At 44.3% G+C, this 18,062-nt stretch overlaps 4 protein-coding genes across 8 annotated transcripts; 2 read left to right on the top strand and 2 right to left on the bottom strand.

The window, feature by feature from the left end:
* Window positions 1-148: 148 nt before the first annotated feature.
* On the bottom strand, window positions 149-4,892 carry LOC114433327 (protein regulator of cytokinesis 1-like). Of its 2 annotated transcripts, XM_028401832.1 has the most exons (15): window positions 4,771-4,892; window positions 4,441-4,573; window positions 3,805-3,927; window positions 3,473-3,706; window positions 3,202-3,372; window positions 2,967-3,116; window positions 2,737-2,884; window positions 2,512-2,648; window positions 2,328-2,423; window positions 2,095-2,241; window positions 1,904-2,014; window positions 1,705-1,818; window positions 1,426-1,608; window positions 1,284-1,318; window positions 149-639 (listed from the first exon to the last, which is right to left on the bottom strand). In XM_028401832.1, exons 1-15 carry the CDS (start codon window positions 4,779-4,781, stop codon window positions 591-593), a joined length of 1,842 nt encoding a protein of 613 aa, XP_028257633.1. In that variant the 5' UTR covers window positions 4,782-4,892; the 3' UTR covers window positions 149-590. The 2 variants fall into 2 exon arrangements, with proteins under 2 accessions (XP_028257633.1, XP_028257632.1); XM_028401831.1 differs by lacking the exon at window positions 1,284-1,318.
* A 3,748-nt stretch (window positions 4,893-8,640) lies between these two features.
* LOC114433594 (protein regulator of cytokinesis 1-like) lies at window positions 8,641-9,082 on the top strand. The gene is made up of 2 exons (XM_028402236.1): window positions 8,641-8,796; window positions 8,897-9,082. The coding sequence occupies exons 1-2, from the start codon at window positions 8,641-8,643 to the stop codon at window positions 9,080-9,082; spliced, it is 342 nt and encodes a 113-aa protein (XP_028258037.1).
* A 452-nt stretch (window positions 9,083-9,534) lies between these two features.
* vps33b (VPS33B late endosome and lysosome associated) lies at window positions 9,535-16,565 on the bottom strand. 4 transcript variants are annotated; one of them, XM_028401069.1, is made up of 23 exons: window positions 16,544-16,565; window positions 15,347-15,482; window positions 14,796-14,876; window positions 14,644-14,705; window positions 14,504-14,553; window positions 14,351-14,418; window positions 14,226-14,271; window positions 14,050-14,144; window positions 13,781-13,976; window positions 13,615-13,692; window positions 13,366-13,439; window positions 13,201-13,287; window positions 13,021-13,111; window positions 12,876-12,950; window positions 11,435-11,499; window positions 11,294-11,348; window positions 11,171-11,217; window positions 10,888-11,020; window positions 10,728-10,801; window positions 10,539-10,640; window positions 10,364-10,439; window positions 10,163-10,282; window positions 9,535-9,721 (listed from the first exon to the last, which is right to left on the bottom strand). In XM_028401069.1, exons 2-23 carry the CDS (start codon window positions 15,440-15,442, stop codon window positions 9,642-9,644), a joined length of 1,851 nt encoding a protein of 616 aa, XP_028256870.1. In that variant the 5' UTR covers window positions 15,443-15,482; window positions 16,544-16,565; the 3' UTR covers window positions 9,535-9,641. The 4 variants fall into 4 exon arrangements, with proteins under 4 accessions (XP_028256870.1, XP_028256867.1, XP_028256868.1 ...); XM_028401066.1 differs by lacking the exon at window positions 16,544-16,565 and adding an exon at window positions 15,778-15,889 and having other exon boundaries at window positions 15,347-15,485; XM_028401067.1 differs by lacking the exon at window positions 16,544-16,565 and adding an exon at window positions 15,778-15,833.
* hddc3 (HD domain containing 3) lies at window positions 15,816-17,080 on the top strand. The gene is made up of 4 exons (XM_028401076.1): window positions 15,816-16,051; window positions 16,442-16,497; window positions 16,577-16,817; window positions 16,909-17,080. The coding sequence occupies exons 1-4, from the start codon at window positions 15,940-15,942 to the stop codon at window positions 17,037-17,039; spliced, it is 540 nt and encodes a 179-aa protein (XP_028256877.1). The 5' UTR covers window positions 15,816-15,939; the 3' UTR covers window positions 17,040-17,080.
* The last annotated feature ends 982 nt before the right edge of the window (window positions 17,081-18,062 follow it).

The raw sequence follows: 18,062 nt of genomic DNA, 5'->3' as shown, positions 1-18,062 counted from the left end.
ATCACTCCAGACCACGAGGCTGCTTATTCTTCATGGAAAAAGCATTTATTATTGACAAGCTTTTCCAAATCAGCCATAATCAACTACATTAGCATAATAATGCAGCTTTGATATGTCACTGTAACTAGAGTTGAGTTTCTATCAGGAAAAAAAACAGGATACAGAAATATATACACACATTTATAAAAACAAAACTGATTTGGAAGGAACAGTGTGAGTTAGTGTAAAATTACAATATATATATTTCTAATAAAAAAGTGCAATGAATTCACAATACATTTGGCCTGAAACCCCAGATTGCATAACTTGAGAAGTCTAAACTTTCTTTAGTTTAACAAAGACAACGTGTACTCAGAGAGCCAAAATAGCGTTAGTTTAACCTTTTCTTCTTGCACAGTGACAGACTGGAGACAACACACTCGGCACCTTTTTTTAGTAATTTAACACTTAATATATTATTACCTTCATTTATATATAAAAGCTGGGAGCTGTGAAAGGTAGTGGATGCGTTTTTGGATGAGACCAGAGCTTCATTGGAGAGAATCATAATCCATCAGTGTGGAGAGGTTGAAGGTTGGAGGCTGTCGAGTTCAAGATGTCGTGCTGGATCTTGGCGTCGGAGGTCTTGGACAGGTCTCGCTGTTCGGGGAAAAAAAACTTTTAGTTTAGAAACAAACTAAATGGGAACTTACTGGTTTAAAACTAAGGCTGTTAGTGCAGTGAAGAGGATTTCACACAGACGAATAGGTGTAAAACTGGTGCTTCTGTAAGTGGGAGAGAAGCGTCTAAGTGAAGCCGAGCGTTAGGTCAAACAGGACACTGACATCAAGCTCATTTGGCCTGATTTAACATCACAATGCAGACCTGTTGGTGTCACTGCTACTCAAGATGATTAATTTAAGCCTTTATCACCAAATATAACTATAAACACTTGCTGGCCTTGTGAATTTCCCCTGTGAGGGGCTAATAAAGGATTATTTATCTTATCTCGGCTCTCTATTCCACATCTTAAAAAAATAATCTTATTAGAATCTACACCGTTGGATTTCCAATTTGTCCAACTTTTGATGCAGATAGACTGACACATGGTTAGAAATGTTCTGCTCTAGGACCTCCCATTCTTTAGTTTTTGGTTGACAATAGCTCCTTCCAGACTTCACATATCTGTCCCTCTTCCTGTGTCCTCTGCTAACACATTTAAGGCCAAGCTCCTCTTTTGATTAGAAGCATGCGATTATTGCGTTGAACAGGACATTAGTCAGGTTTTAGGATTCCAAACACACCTCGACTGAACAGATTCAGGGTTGACCAAGTCCCTCTAAAACATAAATTCACATGATTAACATCTGTACATTATCCACAAAAAAACTTCAATGTGTTACTGCACAGAAGAGGAAATAAAAGAGAAACACAAGAGTGAATTACCACAAACTCTGAATATGTGCTGGCAACAGAGGCCATGCTGAAGTTAGGCTGTGGACTAGCGTGGGCCAGCAACGCACCCCTCAGAGGGCTCCCCTTAATCTGGGCCTCATTCTCTTTGTTGCAGCCCCGCAGTCTCGGGTGGGGGGGCTTGCCACCGCCGGGTGTACGCGCTGCTCCTGGTGTCTGGATGATGCACAGCACAAGAACAAAACATGTGGATTAACACGACCGTTGTAATCAGCTAATAGTGTCCTGACCGAAATTCGTCTTTAAGCCGACCTTATTGGCTGAGAGGGGAGGGCGGGGCACCGGCGAGCGGCACACCGTTCCTCCATACACGGAGCGCATGGTGCTGTTGGAGGTGGCGCTGGAGACGCTGGCTGTGGAATTAAACTGGTGAGAGACAGCGGGAGGGTGAGTGGCGAAGAGGAGGCTGTTCTATCAAATCAAAAATATCATGAAGAGTGAATCAGCAAACCTTGCGCGTCTTGCTTGGGGTTGTGGTGCCGAGGAATCTGCGTTTGCTCGGAGTTCGTACTGCTGTCCCGTACAGCATGTCCTCCTCAGTCTGTTTGCTCTTTTTAAGGTGCTGTTACAGCCAAGAGGAAAATGTTAGAACGATTCTCAGCAAACACACAAGTTTCGGCTCAATATAACAAAGCGTGTTACCCGCTCTTGTTTCTCCTTTTCTTTCTCTATTCTGTGCAGCTCCCACTGTTCCTCCACGTACTGCAGAAACTTCTGTCCGTTCACCAGGAACTCCCGACCCTGGGAGCTCTCCCAGTCATCGATCTGGGCTTTTAAATTCTTTTCAAGCTAAAAAACAAAATAAACATACAACAGTGAGTGACTGTCCTTTGATTTGCCAGAAGATACTTCCAGCCAGAAACAACAAGTCTTACCTTCGGCAGGCTTTTATGCAGCTCAGACCTCTGCTTCTCCTCTTTGAGAAGATTCCCTCCTCTGTTAGTGAACCGCGTCGGATCTGTGGCTTTTTTCTAAGGATGAGAAGATGGAGTCGTTAATATGGCGTCATCCTTTCTAACATATTGTTTGGACAAAGTGATAACTGCACATTAATCCCACCTCCAGCTCCAGGAAGAGTCTCCAGCTTTCTTCCCATCTGTGAACCCCTTCGAACAGTTCTTTGTGATCCTCATAGTGCTGCTTCAAGCGCTGGATCTCAGCATCATGCAAACTCAACAGCTCTTCAGTGAAACACTCTAAAATACGACAGTAGCAATGTCATCAAACAAACTCCCAGGGTGACTCTGGAGGATATTAAGCGATCAATGAATAAAAAAAACCCACCACTAAAATATGGTGTGAAAGCCTGCCGCTGGTCGATGCTGAAGAAGCACTTCTCCCAGAACACTGCGATCTCGGAGCGGATGGCCTCTGTGACGTTGCGGATGTTTAGCAGCTTGAGCTCCTCCAGGCGCTGCACCTCTGCTTGTAACTGAGGAGGGGGGGGGGGGGGGGGGAATAAATGTGTCAGCCGAACCGCACAGAACCAAGCACACAGGCAAGACGCTTCTTACCGCCTCCAGGTTCCTCCTCCTGGACGTGACCATGTGCTCGTTGAAGGGCTCTCGCTCCTCCTGGGGGACCTGCAGTCTGTCCCACAGCTGCTGGATCTTCTCTCGGTGTGCCTCACATACCGCCTCATTCTCTGCCTTGCGTTCCTCCAGCTGCAGGATCGGCATAAATACAACAGTTACTTTCTTTTAAAAAAGCTTTTCCTTCTGTAGTAGTGTTGTACAGCATTGTTCTTGCCTGACACAGCAGCAGTTTGAGTGATGTGATGTTGTCTCTGGACAGACAAAAAGACTCCTCGTCCTCACAGACGACGTCCTTCTCGAAGCTGGTCTCAGGTGTGTGGTCCAGCTCACCCATGCACACGATGATCTGCTTTTTGAGGTCCATGAACTCAGCGTAGCGCTTCGCCTGGAAACACCGAGCAGGACAGCAGTGAGTCTCGTACAGAGTGGACTGTCGCTGCGCAGTGACCTGCAGCTTTTGTGTGGTTGGGACAGATGTCTCCTACCTTCTCTGCATTCTGGTTGGCTATGTGCTGCCCAAAGGTCTCCAGCTGTTGCAGTGAGGGGACGGAGTCTGCAGCGATGCCGTACGGGATGGAGCACAGGATGTCACACAGGTCCTGGTCCTGGTCCATCAGAGCCTTCAGCCGCTGCATCCGCTGAGTCTTCTCATTCATCAGAGCCTCCACCTGTGTGCGGATGTTCTTCTCTCGCTGCAGCATGCCGATACCGTCTTCCTCCTTAACATGCAGATAAGATAAAAAAAAAATCCAAATCATAAGATGACTCCAGACATTTACTTCACCGATATGTAACAATGATGCTGCTGTTCTGTTACCTCAAACACAGACAGCTGAAGTTCCAAGCAGAGCTTCTCCATTTCCTGTTGGCACGTTTGGATGCTGCTAATGAGTCTCTTTTTCAGAGACTCCTCTTCTTTAATCATCATTTCTAGTAAATTCTGTTGGATAAATACAGTAGGCCAAGTCAGCATCAGGTTTTTCTGTGTTTAGCATAACTCTGCTCCTTAATGCTGACTTATTAGGAATTATTAAGACAGAATGCAGCTCTCAGTAACAACATTCCGTTTGATCTGAAGTGAAAACAGGCCTCCATAAATAATGCAACACCTTGTTTCACCACACATGTATTGTTGCACTTTAAAAATGCCCCAGACTGTAAATATCATTATCCCCATGTTGAAATAAAACCTCATCAGAAATGTTTGCTTGAACTTTAAATCATGAAAACTAGTTTCAGCCGACTCATACATCACCAGGGTCACAACTAGTGGCCTAGTTTCACTCAGTGTTGTTGTTTCGTGAGCACCCCCACCCCTCACTCTCTGTCTCACACTGAAACACAGACACACAAACTTTGGACTAAAGATGAAACCTGTGTAGGAGCCGGACTGGGACACCAACAAGTGTTACCCATAAAAAAAAAGTATATACACACACATATGAGTTCTCACCTTTATGTGGTTTTTGACCACATTAGTCCTCTGCAGTCTCTGGTCCTCTGGGATGCCGATCTCCTCCCATATGTCCTTCAGGTGGCACAGCGCTTTATTCAGGCAGGACACCGCCTCTGCTGCGAGCACCTCGCTACAGGGACGAACAGGTGGACAACACGGCCCGAATATTAAATAAAAATGAATAATTAAAATTAAACCATTTCAGCTAATCGATGTTGACGCTAGCTAGACTCACAGTTAGCAACTTGCTACAGCATCTAACGTTAGCGTATACAGCCAAACGTGATTTAACCAAATTAAAATAAAGTAAATAAAAAAAAACTTTACCTCCTTCGCATTATTTTAATCCAGACTCTGTTGCGATTATGGATAATCTGTTTAAAATAACCAAAACCTGTCAGAGACAAGTCACAGACGGCCACCTCTCTGCCTGCTCCGGCGTCGGTCCGTTTGTGCACCGTTCAAAATACGCGTGCCGCAGCATTCCGCCCTCTGATTGGCTGGTTCCACAAAGGGGGCGCGTGTTGAGTAGCACCAGGACGAGCCGGTGGTGGTTTCAGCAGTGGATCTGTGAGGGATCCGCCCACCGCTGAACGGCTGGTGAATGAAACGAACGCACACACTACAGTTTCATAGAGCTGAGGGGTGCGGTTGGCTGGTGATGATAGCAGCCTAATGGAGCTATGAGCTCATCCAGACCCGGTAACCGTAATATAAACAACCACAAAGAAAAGAAACAAACGTGTTTATTCACATCTTTACACAGAAACATTCGCTGTTAGTTCATTACTTCATTCATTACTCGAGGCTTCAATGACACAGTGCTCGAGTAGGACATCTAGTGGTGGATAAAATGAATTGTGGTGTGTGTTATTGCTTCATGGATTGTTTGGGATTTGAATCGCCGTGCAGCCTCGTACACAGCTATGTGTATCCCAAAGCACCAATTCACCTGTTTAGGTCAATTACATATTGACAAAAGACACAAGTACAATTGAAGAGGTTTATTATTGTTCTGCTACATTGCAGTTATAGTCTCCCTCTGTTGGGGGGTCTGTTTACACAGTCCATGTGGTACCACCACATGCAAATGCTGCATTCAATTTGAAAGAGAAAGACAAAAATGAATCACGTGTGCTTGTCAACACTAAAAAGCAAAAAAAACAAAATTCCAACATGTATATAGACTTAAGTCTTAGCTGTGGTTATTTAAAATCAGTAGAGTTCCCCTCAGATGTCCCAGTGTCCTCAGGGGTGCACAGAAATACATGTGAAATGCATGAAACCATGTTTCCCAGAATCCATCAACTTCATGTGATGGTCCATCCAGTGATGTCCAGGATGTCCTTCCATTGTCCAGTGTTGCACATGAACATACCCATTCATCCATATCAGCTCCAGAGCTGCTCTCCCCACATGCCCTGCACAGATCTGACAGGTCATCTGGAAGACAAACACAATGTGGGCATGTAATGCATATGGAACCATGTTTAGTAGAAATGCATTCATATCTATCTTTAAGTATACCCGTTTCTTTTAGCAGGTACGCAGCCATGTCCAACCTTAATTGCGACACACCCTCTAGGTCGACACGGAACGCTATAGTGGTGTCGCACAGTATTTGTTCTGCAAGCCAGCACATGTGTCATGGTAGTAATGAGAATATCGATAATGATTAGAAATACGTTCTCACAAGGTGGAACGTGATTAGTTACCTTACAAACAAACACCTCACATGCAGCTGTGAGGGCATATGAATCAAGAATAGAGGCTCCTGTCTTCCGGCCAACAGTCGCCAAATATGCATGTACAACCTGCAAGGACGATATAAAAGTAAGTCAGTTCTCCAACAAAACAGAAAAACCAGAGAAGCAGGAAAAGGACATACTTCACTCTCCAACTGCTTTCCTGGGGCCAAGTCAGCCATGTTTTCTGAAAATAGCTTGTATGGCCCCATTTTTGCCCAGAGTACTTTCGGGACCATGCCAGCCCATATCTTCTTGATTACTGAAAAGATGGCAGCCATCTGTGAAATCATCATTGCTTAGGTGGAGTTTAATAATTTACTCAGATGTTTCCGGATTGCTGCAGGGTTCCAGGGTCTTGCAGTGACATGCTGGGGTCTCAGTGTGGGCAGTGTGTGGTCCAGCTCACCCATGCACACGATGATCTGCTTTTTGAGGTCCATGAACTCAGCGTAGCGCTTCGCCTGGAAACACCGAGCAGGACAGCAGCGAGTCTCGTACAGAGTGGACTGTCGCTGCGCAGTGTCCTGCAGCTTTTGTGTGGTTGGGACAGATGTCTCCTACCTTCTCTGCATTCTGGTTGGCTGCTGGTTGGCTGCAGATGCGGATAAGATAAAAAAAAATCCAAATCATAAGATGACTCCCTTTCAGAAGGTCCCTCAGGAAGATTTGGGTATATATAAATATATATATAAATATAATATAAATAAATATATACACATTATTGCACTGTTCAAGTTGACCTCTATTGGATTGTAGTCCTGTTTTTCTTTAATGTTAGCCCTCTTTCGCTGGCACTGGGGACACTGTGCAATCAAAATCAGACAAACTAAACATTACACATATTATACGTCCAACTAATGACCATTAAAAGTAACCCATGGATAATTATCAACCATCTCAGCACAGCTGCAGACTGCTGCCAGCCTTTCAACACATGCTTAATAATTTGAATATAACTCACCCATTTTCCAATAATCCTCATGGAAGAGGTGACTGGCTTGTTGTTCTTCAGCGCTAAGAACAACTTTTGCAAGGTTCTCTGCCCTGTTCTTCTTGCGACGGCAGATGTAATAAAGGTCCCCATCTAATGTGTAAATGCCTGTCCCTACACTCACCTACACACCAAATCCACACTGCCACAAACACACAGACGCACAAACCACACTTGCAATTTCACTCACTCTGTCACACACGGTCCACTCAGAATCACTCAAACTCTCTCAATCACAATCGCAATCGCTATCACTATTCTCTGTCACTGTCTCTCTCTATCTTGCAACTCGCCTTAACTTGCAAACCCACAAAATTGGAAGAGACCAAGCCATCTTATATAGTACTCTCCAATTTCCTACACCTGTAGAGCGTTTGTCATGAGGACAGGATGGACATCAGGCCCCTCTTCACACACACACAGCTGTGCATAATTTCAAATGTGCTGGAATGCAATTGGTTGTATGTAATAGTCATGTTTCATTTGTTTTTGTCATACATACATGTTATTCAGTTTAACATTCAACTTCAGCAAATTGCTTAAAGCTAAGTGTAATGGGCAGATTTATGAAAGGTGGGATGTGGTAGTTTATACTAGTTTTGTAGTGTGTAGGCTAATGACCTCCAGGGGACTGAAAGTTGCAAAGCATTTTAGTAATAGAGAACTGCTGTGTGTCAGACAGATCCCTTTTGTGGAGCATGTGGCTATTGACACTGTGTGGTATTAACCTTTAGTCAGGCAGGGTCATCGCCTGATGAGAATTTGTGATTCTTACATTATTATTTATTGGCTGCCATCTTGGAAAAGAAGCACTTATAACGTACAGCTGAGTGTAAAAACAATTTATTATTGACAAGCTTTTCCAAATAAAAACAAAAGCCATAATCAATTAGCATAATAATGCAGCTTTGATATGTCACTGTAACTAGAGTTGAGAAAAAAACAGGAGATAGAGAAATATATACACACACTTTAAAAAAAACTGATTTGGAAGGAACGGTGCGAGTTTGTGTAAAATTACAATATATATTTCTAATAAAAAAAAAGTGCAATGAATTCACAAGACATTTGGCCTGAAACCCCAGATTGCATAACTTTTCTCCAAGTCTAAACTTTCTTTAGTAAGACAACATATACTCAGAGCCAAAATAATGTTATTTTAACCTTTTCTTCTTGCACAGTGACAGATTGGGCAGAGACAACACACTCAGCACTTTTTTTAAAGTAATTTAACACTTAATATATTATTACCTTCATTTATATATATATATATATATATATATATATATATATATAATTTATATTTATAAATATAATATAAATATATAATATAAATGCATATATTTATAAATAAATAATTTAAATAAATAATATACATACAAATATATATATATATTATTTATTTATATTGATATATAAATATATAATATATGAATAATAAATGAGAAGACTCAGCGGATGCAGCGGCTGAAGGCTCTGATGGACCAGGACCAGGACCAGGACCTGTGTGACATCCTGTGCTCCATCCCGTACGGCATCGCTGCAGACTCCGTCCCCTCACTGCAACAGCTGGAGACCTTTGGGCAGCACATAGCCAACCAGAATGCAGAGAAGGTAGGAGACATCTGTCCCAACCACACAAAAGCTGCAGGTCACTGCGCAGCAACAGTCCACTCTGTACGAGACTCACTGCTGTCCTGCTCGGTGTTTCCAGGCGAAGCGCTACGCTGAGTTCATGGACCTCAAAAAGCAGATCATCGTGTGCATGGGTGAGCTGGACCACACACCTGAGACCAGCTTCGAGAAGGACGTCGTCTGTGAGGACGAGGAGTCTTTTTGTCTGTCCAGAGACAACATCACATCACTCAAACTGCTGCTGTGTCAACAATGCTGTCACTAGTCAAACGTGATTTAACCAAATTAAAATAAAGTTATTTAAAAAAACTTTACCTCCTTCGCATTATTTTAATCCAGACTCTGCTGCGATTATGGATAATCTGTTTAAAATAACCAAAACCTGTCAGAGACAAGTCACAGACGGCCACCTCTCTGCCTGCTCCGGCGTCGGTCCGTTTGTGCACCGTTCAAAATACACGTGCCGCAGCATTCCGCCCTCTGATTGGCTGGTTCCACAAAGGGAGCGCGTGTTGAGTAGCACCAGGACGAGCCGGTGGTGGTTTCAGCAGTGGATCTGTGAGGGATCCGCCCACCGCTGAACGGCTGGTGAATGAAACGAACGCACACACTACAGTTTCATAGAGCTGAGGGGTGCGGTTGGCTGGTGATGATAGCAGCCTAATGGAGCTATGAGCTCATCCAGACCCGGTAACCGTAATATAAACAACCAGAAACAAAAGAAACAAACGTGTTTATTCACATCTTTACACAGAAACATTCGCTGTTAGCGGGGAATGATGACGCGTGAGAACTGGTTTGTGTCCATCCTGGTCTGACAGGATTCATACGTGGTTGTCCAGCAAAGCCTCCATCAACCTGGAACTGTTTGTGATCGAAGTTGCAACCACAATGAATTTATAACCTGGAACATGAAAGCAGAAGAGTTAAATGAAATTAACAGAGTTAAAGTTTCACCCACTTTTAAATTTAAATAAAACTAGAATTTACATTTAGTAAGATTTAGTTTGATGAATCTGTATTTTACTGAATTTATTTACTTTTTTTGACTTTTACAGGGCTCAAAAATATGTTTTCAAAATTAAATGAACTTCAAAAAACTACAGGTGTTTTATGGCCGTGGAAAGATGAAATAAATATGACTATTTCCAACACATTTACAGAAAAATATTAAGACATAAAATAGAGAAATTCCAGTCTTTTCTGAAAAATAAATGTTTTTTTATTTAAATTTATATATTAAAGTAAAATAAGAAAAAAAAACTCATTAGTAATTAATACAAAACCTGAAATATCTTCACAAAGTGTAGCCTGATGCGTCACCAAACGGCCACACCCTGTTTACCTTTCTCTTTGCCGAGGAAGCGGAGCGCTGAAATCTCAGAGAAGGTGCATCCACCGAGGAACATGACCAGGACGATGCGCTTAGCGTCGCTCTTTGCTCTTAAATCGGCCCCGTTGTTGCCTGACGACACAGAGAACCTTCAGTACTCAACACCTGCATGCTGCTTCTAACTGGGGTGTGACTAACTGGCAGTGATCAAACCTGTAACAGCGAATTCATGCCCGTTCAGCAGCCGTGTGACTTCCTCCAGCCCCGACCACCCGTCCCGCTCCAACACCTGCACGACACACACCGGGAACAAAGAGGAAAGCACTGTGGGGGGCAGGGGGGGTCTCTCAAATCCAGCAGAGAAAAGGAATCCTGCTGCTCCACTTACCTGCTCGATGAGTTTGCAGCTCAGCGGGACGTAGGCGCCGCTGAAGATGTAAGCCATGTCTCTGGGCACACGCAGGTCATACTCTTCATCTGACTTTGGCACCTTCACACAAAATGTAGTAATAAAAAACATTGTGGAGGACGGAGGCTGACATCACAGAGGTAGTGATTTATGTGGACAATAATTTACCAAGTTAAGCTTCCTGCTCAGAGCTCTGAAATTACTCTTCTTGGCCAGAGATGAAAACGCATCTGTCAGTTTTCCTGAAAAAATAAAAACCATCAGGTCACATGTGAGTTCTTTCAACAAACAAAGACATGCTGTGATGAGGAGGAGAAGCCGCTTCTACCTGCAGCTTTGTCGTTGACCAGTTTGCCCACTTTGCTCTCCATGACAGTGAGCGTCTCCCCTGGCTGCTGCTCCACCAGCAGACCCAGCTGCCTCAGGTTGGAAAACGTGAGCAGGTGGTCCACTCCGTAGCTCTGATGAGGACACGAAGACAAGGGGGACACTCGTTTGTCAAATTTAAATTACTGCTTCACTGTCCTCACTTTCCGTCTCATCATCGTTTCAGCTGTGTCAGAAAAATAAAAGATACACCGGCGTGAAAGTCGCTTCCCTCCCCTGCTCACCTGCAGATACTGTGCCTTTAATGAGCGGTAATCTTTTGGCAGGAGTCCTGTGGGAAAAGGACGCTGCTGTCAGTGCAACGTGACAATCGTGTGAGTCTTTACAGTAATGAAAAGCCAACGCACCGTTTTCTGTGATGGACAGAAGGCAGAGCAGCCTCAGACTTTCTATCATGGACACCTGGAGAGGAGGAAGGACCAAAGTCAGAGCAGAGCGTTTAAAAGTTGACGAAGCATGGCGCGCGGCTCCATGTAATAAAAACCCACCTGTCTGTTGATGTGCTCCTCTATGTAAGAAATGCATTCACGGGTTTCAAATCCTTCAAGTAACGCTGGAAGAACACGAGCCGTATCAGTGGACAGTATGCAGACAATGGACAATAACGAGTCATAATATGTAAATGAAGGCTTGGACAGAGGGAGGTGCAGCAGGCTGGGGTAGTTGGTAGGTCAACCTGGATGACCTGAACCAACAAAGAGCCAATCAGAAGCATTAGGCCCCGTTCACACTGGAGAAAGTAATTCCAGCTAGAGTAGGATTGAGCCCAGACACCTATTTTCTAATCTGGCTAGCACACACTTGTGTCCGCACTCAATCCGGCTTCATCCAGCATGTTTGCGGTCCTCCAAACCACTAGGTGGCGCCTCGTAATATACAGAGTTCGTTCATGCCGCGGTAGGACCGCATGTGCGGTCATGCGGTTTTTGTCCCGTGTTGCACCCCGTGAACCGGAAGCAGCACATCGCTAACCGGGAGTAGCATGTCGCTAACCGGAAGTAGCATGTCGCTAGCCAGATTCGCTCGCCACATTTGCGTTCACACCTGAGCCACATTTGAGCCAATCCGGCTAGATCCCCTCTCATGGGTGGATCTAGCCAGATTGAAATCAAACTGGATACAGCCGGACTCGAGGTGTTCACACTCAGAAAAAACACATCTGGATTGATCTGGATGCGGCCGAATCCTGCTTAAGCCACATTTTTTCCCCAGTGTGAACGGGGTATTTTGTGTCATAGAATAAAAACACTGGTGTTCCTCACAGGCCTTATTTCAGGCATCAAAAATACATTAAAAACCTACTACAGGAAGTCCTAAAGTATTCATTTCTGAGGCTAAGTAGGAAGACATTTAGACCCCGTTCACACTGGGGAAATAAATCTGTCAAAAGCGGGATTAGGGCCACATCCAGATGTATCCAGATCCAGATGGAATGTGAACACCTCGAATCTGGCTGTATCCAGTTTGATTTCAATCTGGCTAGATCCACCCAGGAGAGGTGGATCTAGCCGGATTGGCTCAAATGTGGCTCAGGTGTGAACGCAAATGTGGCGAGCGAATCCGGCTAGCGACATGCTACTTCCGGTTAGCGATGTGCTACTTCCGGTTTACGGGGCGCGACACGGGACAAAAAAACGCATGACGCATGCACACACGCAGTCCTACCGCGGCCTGAACGGACTCTGTATATTACAAGGCGCCACCTAGTGGTTTGGAGGACCGCAAACAGGCTGGATGAAGCCGGATTGAGTGCGGACACAAGTGTGTGCCAGCCAGATTTGAAAATAGGTCTGAACGCATCCAGCTTAAAGGCTGTCTGGGCTCAATCCTACTCTAGCTGGAATGACTTTCTCCAATGTGAACGGGGCCTTAATGAAATTGTGGATCTCTGTGGAGCCCGGTGGGGAGCATGGAGGATGGTGTTCTTACAGTGTTCCGTCTTCAGCAGCTCCTGAAAGTCCTGCTTCGTTTTCTTCTTCATTATCGATTCACACGCGCCGATGTCTGAAAGAGAAGGCACTGTTCAGCCGTGCAGGTCTGCACATATATGTCAGAGATCTGCTGTGACACTCACGCAGGCTAAGCAGCCGATGTTCCTGCTTTAACCCTTTCAGCTCCTCTGACACGAACGTCTTCATCTGCTTAATGTCCATCCCCCGACGCTTCTGTTTGGACGGAATACAAAAATAAAATAAATAAATAAATCAGCCGCCTCTGTGACAACGATTCACAACCATAATAAACATTCACTCACGTCATATGCAGTCTGGAGGTTTCTGGCCTTCTGACTCAAAAAGCCAAAGACGTTGGAGAAATGCTCGTTTCTGATCTCACTGAAGACCTGCGACAACAAACAGGCTTTAAGAGCTTTCAAATCCAAAAAAAGGGGGGAGCTGAGCTGCGGACGGTTCCGCTCTACCTTATCCTGAGAGTTCAGCATGACTTTCACACTCTTGTCAGAGGAGGTAACGTCTGCTCCGAACTCCACACACCCTGCAGAACAGACAGACAGCTGGTTCATCTTCACAGGCTCTGTGCATCGATATGGGAACACAGCTGGATTCCTTACTGATGTGAGATCTGAGAGTTCCATAGCTGCACTAATGGTGCAGTGTGTGAGTGTGATCATTGTGTTTGCAATGTGTGTGATGGCCTTGGTGGTACCCACCACATTTGATTCTAAATATATCATCCACAAGTCCTTCATAGACGACTTGTGAGCAGAGAGGAGTGACGTAGTCCACATCTGCGAGGAGGACAAAACCAAAGTCAGAGCAGGAAGCGAGCAGAACGCAGCACGTGACCCCACCGACGGATGAAATGCAGCGTCTCACCTCTGTCAATAAGAAACACATTCCCTATTTCAGCTTGACGAGCTTTTTGTTCCCCCTCCTCCACCTGCTCCCGCCACGACTCATACGCCATCTTGGAACACCGTCCAATCCCGTAGACCTTTGAGAAGGGGCCGTACAGGGAGTGGAGGAGGTGCAGAGCGCTGCCGGCGGTCCTCACCCAGCGCTGGTCTCCTGCCTGAAAGCACACACGTTGTATCATTTATCAACAGTTTCACACACGCTTCACTAGTCAGTTAATAGGATTTTACCAGAAAGTTGTCTCGAAAGAACTCCGGCAGCTCCAGACTGATGATGTCATCATCAAGTGGAAGGAGGTAGAAAGCCCATTCGTCAGTCGTCACATCTGTGGAGAGACAAACGCACTGTTAACTCTTCTTCATCTCAGCGACACTCATCATCGCTATACTCAAACAAAAAGACTCACCGCCAATGATCCCCTGCTCCTCCAGCACCGCGTCGCAGGCGTAGAACTGCAGCACAAAGAAGAGACAGCAGGTGAAGAATGGAAACAGGAAGCAGAGTGTGGACACACAGCAGGGCAGGACATACCTTCTGAGGTGTGAAAATGAGCTTGTATCTTCTAAACTTCCCCGCTGCCTTGTCAGCATTGGCCACATCTGGAAGAAATGCAACGAGTGAGTTCAGTCACTGATGTCATTCCATCACATGATGCATTCAAATGCTGCTGCTGTTGCTACTCACCACAAATCCACTTCACAGTTTGTATTCTGGGCCGGATCAGAAAACAGAGTCTATGGAAACAGAATACCATTTTATTCAGTAATCAGGTGTGTGTGTGTGAGTGTGTGATCATACATCAGTATTTAAAGTGCAGAACTCACTGATCTGAGGTGCTGACAATAGGTTTGTGTTCCACTTTGTAGAGTTTGTCAACTTCATGTTGCTGCCGAAAAACAAAAAAAAACAAAATGTTTCTAACTAAATTTGAAACTTGCGGTTTGTCAGGACACGGACAGCTGATCACGTGCTTTACCTTTAGTGTTGATACATTAGCGATACGATCCAGTGGGCTCATCAAGTCTGCCTCAATGAAGAGGTCCTTCTTTCCCGGCAGCTGCGAGATGACGCAGAGAAAAAGTGAAGATCTAGAGACAAGCTGTGCATCATAGCTGCTGTGTTTGTGGCATCAAGCTCACAGCAGCCTACACTGAAGACGTAGGTTTAAACAAAGGACTTTAAATGTGGTTTTGTTCAGTATAGTGGAAGCTCAATGTGATTTGCATCAATACAAAAATACAGAAAATCTCTATTTACATACAAAACATTGTAAATCAAAGTATCGAGTATTTATGGCAGCAGGAAGATGAATGAATAAATCTTGAATTTAAAATAAACTAATAAAGAAACATGTCACCAATTTGTGGACAGCACTGAAAGCCACATTATTCACACTTTGGATATATGTTTCATTTTTGTTTCAGTGTTTTTGTAAGAATTGCAGCCTCCTGACTGTGTCTGCAGAGGAAGCCAGATGTCAGACTGACACAAACACCAAGCAGCCAGAGACCTGCCGGTGTGTCTCACCTGTTCCAGCAGGTAGATGAGCTGATCTCGGGCCAGCCTCTTCAGCAGAGAGAAGTCCGGGAGCTCCGGTGAATCTCTCCTGGCACTGTGAGCCATGCTGGACCGCAACGAACACCGGACAACAGGCACTCATCCACTGCTCCGGGAAAATAAAAATACAAAACCAAAATATGTAATCACAAAGATGCTACAACCAGAAGAAAGACGCAGGAGACAGAAACATATGCTGCATCATCAACTAACCGGGTTAGCTTATAGGCTAAAAACAAATCAGCCACATCACATTCATTTACAAGATTCATACAAGCTCCAAAATGCAAACACTAGTGTGGAATTATTTCTATAAAATGATTTAACAAATAACTGAAATTGTGCGACGTGTGTCGATTAAATCATCTACACGAAAGCGTTTGGTTGTTTTTAGCAGCTACCTGCTTCCGTAGCTAAACAAACGGAAATGATCACATGATCAACGCCAGTTTCCACCCGGACGCCGAAGGGGACGGACCGCTACGCTCCCAAAGGAGAGAGGTTGGAGAAATCTGATCTCCGCGCTCCGCTTCCTGTCACCGAGCTAAATGTAAACGTCCACCATGAATTCAGACGCGACTCTGTTGTTAGAGACGGTTCATTTCGCCGCAGAAAAACATCGCAACCAGCGACGTAAAGATCCAGAAGGAACGCCGTACATTAATCACCCCGTCGGTGAGTATGAGTTCTGCTGTGATGCCTTCACATGCCGCTCGTAAATCTGTGTGGTTGCATATACAACACTAGCTGCTGCGATTTAAAAGAAGAGAAACATTTACCATTGCAGGACTTGATAACTCACTGTGTTCAGGTTTAGTCTTTACTGTTAGATACATTTAAAGTAAACATTTATTTAAAAAAATGTAAACTTTGGAGGTATTTAAAGCCCTTCTTCTGTGAACACACACTTATATTGATTGGTACATCCTGGTTTAGCCAGTGTCCTCTTGGACCCTGTTTTCTGAGTTGGCCTGTTTTTGTGTAATGTTTAAAAGGTGTGTTAGGACAGTCCAGCCACTCGTTGACTGTCCTCTCTCTGATGCAGCTCTGTGTGTGTATTTTAAGGCGTAGCAAGAATCCTCAGCCATGAAGGAGGAGTCTCAGACGTCGAGGTTTTGCAAGTACGTCATCATCGGCCACAGTCAAGTTGATGGTGTCTGGTATTACCTGAGCGTGTGTGCTCTTCTTCTGCCCCTGCAGGCCGCTCTGCTTCATGACACCGTGGAGGACACGGACACCACACCCGCGGAACTGGAAGCCAAGTTTGGGCCAGTCGTGGCTCGTATCGTTCAAGAGGTGACAGATGATAAGAGCCTGCCCAAGCAGGAGCGGAAGCGCCAGCAGGTGGAGCACGCGCCTCACTGCAGCCGCCAAGCCAAACTGGTTAAACTGGCTGATAAACTCTACAATCTGAGAGACCTGAACCGCTGCACGCCTGTCGGTCAGCACCGCTCCGTACTGTCAAACATACAGTTTGATTTAAGTGAAGTTTGCAGTAATCCCCTTTTCCTGTGTGTGTGCGTGTGTTGCAGGTTGGACAGCTGAGCGGGTCCAGGAGTACTTTGTTTGGGCCTCTGAGGTCGTCAAAGGTCTGAGAGGAACAAACTCAGCTCTGGAGCAGAAGCTGGAGGAACTCTTCAAACAGAGAGGAGTCCAGCTTTGACAGGATGGAAACAAGACAGAGAATAAAGTGTTTACATTACAGTTAAATGTGTTTTTAATGTAAATATACATCTTTAATAATAAATCATATTTAATTTCATCTTTGGCTGTAATTTGTTTTTCTATCAGCAGGATACAGTTTTCATGTTAAGTTGGAATTTAAAGAAGAGTTGAAGAAATTCAAAGAATTTTCCCCCTTGGGGATAAATAAAGGAATTCTGATTCTATAAATAAAAACTCTGTCTTGAGCACAACCAGGGCGCCGACATATACTCATGTGCAGTGGTGGAGGAAGTACTGAAGCTTGGTACTTAAGTAAAAGTATAGAATAAAACAATTACCCAGCAAAATATATACTCCAGTGAAAGTAGAGGTGCTACATCATCAATCCTACTTAAGTACATTTAAATGTACCTAAAGTATGAAAAGTAGAAATACTCACACGCCGAATATATATGATTGATTTCCATTGCAAAGGATCTGATCAGGTTAAAATAATCAAAGAAATCATCTTAAATTAAAATGGACCATGTGTAGTTAATGTACATGTTCAGTCCAGAAGCAGCTATGGACAGGTCTGTGTGTCATGAGGCAGGCTGTGTGTGTCAAAGTATAAAGTATGCACTAATATTTTTACTTAAGTAAAGTATAAGTACAACTAGAAAAGCATTCCCTGAAGAAAATGCAAGTGTGATTGCTGCAGCTGAAGCATTGCTTTGAACGCTGATGTGAAGGATTGCTCTGAATTGCTGGAGAATCTGCAATCTGAATTTTTGCTGAAACACAGTTAAGAATTTAAAAAGATGAAGCTCTTATTTTGAAAAGTAGAAAATCTTTGAATATTAGGAAGATATGAAAAAGAAACAGCTGAAGACAAGAACAGTATGAAGTCATTAACCTTAAAGAACAGCTGTGAATAAACCACATGAAAGGTCTGAGGCTGGAATAAAACCATGAGACTATAAGAAGCTCAGGCTGTGTGATTTGAATGTGGAAAAGTCGTATACAGCTTAACGTCTGATAA

The sequence above is a fragment of the Parambassis ranga genome, chromosome 3 (assembly GCF_900634625.1).
Source record: "Parambassis ranga chromosome 3, fParRan2.1, whole genome shotgun sequence".
NCBI classification, from domain to species: Eukaryota; Metazoa; Chordata; class Actinopteri; family Ambassidae; genus Parambassis; species Parambassis ranga.
Note: the sequence above shows the minus strand (reverse complement) of the source record. Positions and strands in the feature narration are given on the sequence as shown.

Excerpts from the sequence above, each read along its gene's own strand:
- LOC114433327 (XM_028401831.1), bottom strand. Across the intron at positions 3,707-3,804 it reads TTCAGCTGTCTGTGTTTGAG|GAGGAAGACGGTATCGGCAT; the intron begins GTAACAGAACAG and ends CTGCATGTTAAG. Across the intron at positions 3,373-3,472 it reads CCAACCAGAATGCAGAGAAG|GCGAAGCGCTACGCTGAGTT; the intron begins GTAGGAGACATC and ends CGGTGTTTCCAG.
- LOC114433594 (XM_028402236.1), top strand. The coding sequence starts at position 8,641 with ATGCAGCGGCTGAAGGCTCTGATGGACCAGGACCAGGACCAGGACCTG. Across the intron at positions 8,797-8,896 it reads CCAACCAGAATGCAGAGAAG|GCGAAGCGCTACGCTGAGTT; the intron begins GTAGGAGACATC and ends CGGTGTTTCCAG.
- vps33b (XM_028401069.1), bottom strand. The coding sequence starts at position 15,442 with ATGGCTCACAGTGCCAGGAGAGATTCACCGGAGCTCCCGGACTTCTCT. Across the intron at positions 14,419-14,503 it reads AACTGTGAAGTGGATTTGTG|ATGTGGCCAATGCTGACAAG; the intron begins GTGAGTAGCAAC and ends CATTTCTTCCAG. Across the intron at positions 10,440-10,538 it reads GCTGCAAACTCATCGAGCAG|GTGTTGGAGCGGGACGGGTG; the intron begins GTAAGTGGAGCA and ends TGTGTCGTGCAG.
- hddc3 (XM_028401076.1), top strand. The coding sequence starts at position 15,940 with ATGAATTCAGACGCGACTCTGTTGTTAGAGACGGTTCATTTCGCCGCA. Across the intron at positions 16,052-16,441 it reads GTACATTAATCACCCCGTCG|GCGTAGCAAGAATCCTCAGC; the intron begins GTGAGTATGAGT and ends GTGTATTTTAAG. Across the intron at positions 16,498-16,576 it reads CAGACGTCGAGGTTTTGCAA|GCCGCTCTGCTTCATGACAC; the intron begins GTACGTCATCAT and ends CTGCCCCTGCAG.